This window comes from Theropithecus gelada, chromosome 14 (assembly GCF_003255815.1).
Source record: "Theropithecus gelada isolate Dixy chromosome 14, Tgel_1.0, whole genome shotgun sequence".
In the NCBI taxonomy this organism is placed as follows: Eukaryota; Metazoa; Chordata; class Mammalia; order Primates; family Cercopithecidae; genus Theropithecus; species Theropithecus gelada.
This window is the reverse complement of record NC_037682.1, coordinates 74781124-74784535: the sequence shown is the minus strand read 5'-3', so window position 1 is coordinate 74784535 and position 3412 is coordinate 74781124. Positions and strand designations below refer to the sequence as shown.

The following is a 3412-nucleotide window of genomic DNA, read 5'->3' as shown; positions in this document are numbered from 1 at the left end:
TGCGGTTGGAGGAGTCAAAAGAAACGCCGCGGAGCAAAGGGAAACGAAGGGGTTAAGGCGTTGAGCTTGAGAAAGCTCAGAAAACTAAAGCGACCCCCCGCCCCTCCAAGCCAGGCTAAGTAAGCCCCTCCCCTGCACCACCGGGGCGGTCGCCGCGCGCTCCCTCCCTCCGCCCCTTGCTTACAAGACCTAATGAGCTCCCCTGGGAGGCCGCGCAGCGAGCCAGGCCCGGAGCTGGTAGGCTGCGCCGCGCGCGCCGCGCCGGGGCGGGAGCCGGGCCTGGGCGGCGGGCAGGAGCCGGCGGGGGCGCACTGGTAGCGCTGCGGACAGCCCGGGAGCCGCGGCGATGGCGGTGCAGGCGGCGCTCCTCAGCACGCACCCTTTCGTGCCCTTCGGCTTCGGGGGCTCCCCGGACGGGCTAGGGGGCGCCTTCGGAGCCCTGGACAAGGGCTGCTGTTTCGAGGACGATGAGACCGGGGCTCCGGCGGGCGCGCTGCTGTCGGGAGCCGAAGGAGGGGACGTGCGCGAGGCCACCCGCGATCTACTCAGCTTCATTGACTCGGCGTCCAGCAACATCAAGCTGGCGCTGGACAAGCCGGGCAAGTCGAAGCGGAAGGTGAACCACCGCAAGTACCTGCAGAAGCAGATCAAGCGCTGCAGCGGCCTCATGGGCGCCGTGCCCCCCGGCCCGCCCTCCCCGAGCGCCGCTGACACGCCCGCCAAACGGCCGCTGGCCGCCCCTAGCGCCCCGACAGTCGCGGCCCCGGCCCACGGCAAGGCTGTCCCCCGGCGGGAGGCGTCTCAGGCCGCGGCGGCCGCCAGCTTGCAAAGTCGAAGTCTGGCCGCGCTCTTCGACTCTCTACGCCATGTCCCCGGGGGTGCCGAGCCGGCGGGGGGTGCGGTGGCTGCACCGGTGGCCGGGCTAGGAGGTGCGGGCACTGGGGGCGCCGGAGGGGACGCGGCCGGCCCCGCGGGGGCCACGGCGGTCCCAGGGGCCAGGAAGGTCCCACTGCGGGCCCGCAATCTGCCTCCGTCCTTCTTCACGGAGCCGTCCCGGGCAGGCGGCGGCGGGTGTGGCCCGTCGGGGCCGGACGTGAGCTTGGGCGACCTGGAGAAGGGCGCGGAGGCCGTGGAGTTCTTTGAGCTGCTGGGGCCCGACTACGGCGCCGGCACCGAGGCGGCCGTCTTGCTGGCCGCTGAGCCTCTCGACGTGTTCCCCGCCGGAGCCTCCGTACTGCGGGGACCCCCGGAGCTGGAGTCCGGCCTCTTTGACCCGGCGCCCGCAGTGGTGGGAAACCTACTGTACCCCGAGCCCTGGAGCGTCCCGGGCTGCCCCCCGACCAAAAAGCCCCCCCTGACTGCCCCCCGCGGCGGCTTGACCTTGAACGAGCCCTTGCGCCCGCTGTACCCCGCCGCTGCGGACTCTCCCGGTGGGGAGGACGGGCCGGGCCATTTGGCCTCTTTCTCCCCTTTCTTTCCAGACTGCGCCCTGCCCCCGCCGCCGCCGCCGCCCCATCAGGTGTCCTATGATTACAGCGCGGGCTACAGCCGCAACGCTTATTCCAGCCTTTGGAGACCCGACGCGGTTTGGGAAGGGGCGCCGGGGGAGGAGGGGGCGCACCGGGACTGACTTGGAGGCACCCTTCCCTCCATTAGAGACGGCTGTGGAGAGCGCCGCGCCTCCATGGGTTTCTGCTAAATCTAAAGAACGGTGGAAAATACACGTGGAGATGAAACCGGATTTTAAAAAATTCAGTTAATAAAAGCAACTTCAGAAAAAAGAGATGAAGAGGAGTTGGGGATTGTTTAATCACAACCTCACGTGTTAAAACAAAACCAAACACGTTGGTAGGTTCTTACTGGACCAGAGGAGCCAAGAAACCAAGACGGTATGGGGTGGGGAACGGCAGAAGGGGCAAGAGCTGGCTTCTGTAGCCACCTGTCTTTTCTATTTTTCAGCGAAGGTCAGTGTGTTTAGTGTAATTGCCCCTTCTAAACAGTGTCCTAGTCCCTCCCTTCCCTCTCCTTGAGTGCATTTTGAATTAAAGCGTATATTGAAAAGAATGGAGCGGAGACTTATTGATTTGGGTGTTTTCTTACAGGACGGTTTTTCATCTGGTCCCTTAGCTTTGTTAGGTGAGCCTGTGGCTGAGGCCGGAGGCCGGTGGTCCGCTGCTGACCTCCTTTGCTGGTCCTTGGGTAGGGTTCTCTTCTGTCACACTTTAACGTGTTTCTTTTTTTTTTTTTTTTCCCGCCCGCTTCTTGCTTCCATCTCCTTCCACCCTTATCAGTCCCAGTGCTTACTTTCCTTCTTTCTTTGCCTGGCCTCTCATTGCTCTATTTCTTTCGGCCAGCTTTTCTTGCTCATCTCTTTTGTAGGAGACTTAAATTTGGCAAACCTGGGTTCCATTTCTCTCCTGTCTTTCCCCCATTTTCCAGCCACTTTGGGAGGGAGAGATTGGGCAAATTGTAACCTCTTTGTATCAGTTTCCTGATCTAAGAGGGTGAGGACGGTAATGTTCTTCTACTCCACAGCTGGTTGGGTAGCTCAGGGGGAAATAAAGTGTCTTGAGGCTGTGGCGGTGCTTAATTGGTTCTGCTGTGTGTACACAAATGGTTTCTACACATGGAAACAGAGTTGTGAGTCCCATGCTGGTTTTTTTTTTTTGTTTTTTGTTTTGTTTTGTTTTGTTTTTTTGCCTATCTACTTGCCTGGTGATTGCCCTTTCCCTTACAAGCTGTACACCCTCTTTACCATCCCTCCTTCTCTCCTTCCACAGCTCCCCCTCCACCTCTGTTGGTTTCTGCCTTGCTGTGTGTCCTCAGTCCTTATACCCACACCGTCCCCACGGAAGGACACAGAGAAGGATGTGAAGTTTCCAAAGGAGTCTCTATTCCCTGAATAGCAGGTTTGATGAATGGAATCTGAAGGGACTCTGCAGGGAGGAGTATGATCTGTTGTCCGAGGGAGATTTGGGGAAAAAGAAATATTTTTACCAGTCATGAATGTGGCAGAGAGGACACATGGCACCATCAGGATGGTTAAGGGGTGGGGAGGAAAGACTGGTGGGAAGTGAGCAGCTGGAGGGAAAAGAGGAACCCTTGGTGCTGTAGACCTGCCGAGAGAAAGGCATGAAGAGAGCAACGCCCAGAAAATCTGAGCGAAAGGCTCAGATGATGCTGCAAAGGAGAGCTGCTTGGCTTCAAGGCACCCAGGGTTGATTGCAGGAATACCTGGATGTGAGTTAGTCGAAAACCGAGTGTTACTGCAATAGATGTAAAAATCCAGATTCATGGTTGCACACATCAAAAGTCTTGTGATATTTTCAGAAAAGAATTTCTGGAAAAAAATGAGTATTAACCAATGGTAGATGCAACTTTAAATGCTATCACCAAGTCACTTTCTTCTGAA

The 3412-nt window shown here is 58.5% G+C and overlaps 1 protein-coding gene across 1 annotated transcript; it reads left to right on the top strand.

Annotated features, from left to right (window-relative positions):
- The first annotated feature begins 218 nt into the window (after positions 1-218).
- On the top strand, positions 219-2064 carry FAM181B (family with sequence similarity 181 member B). Its single transcript, XM_025357385.1, has one exon. It carries the CDS (start codon positions 347-349, stop codon positions 1628-1630), a length of 1284 nt encoding a protein of 427 aa, XP_025213170.1. The 5' UTR covers positions 219-346; the 3' UTR covers positions 1631-2064.
- The last annotated feature ends 1348 nt before the right edge of the window (positions 2065-3412 follow it).

Excerpts from the sequence above, each read along its gene's own strand:
- FAM181B (XM_025357385.1), top strand. The coding sequence starts at position 347 with ATGGCGGTGCAGGCGGCGCTCCTCAGCACGCACCCTTTCGTGCCCTTC.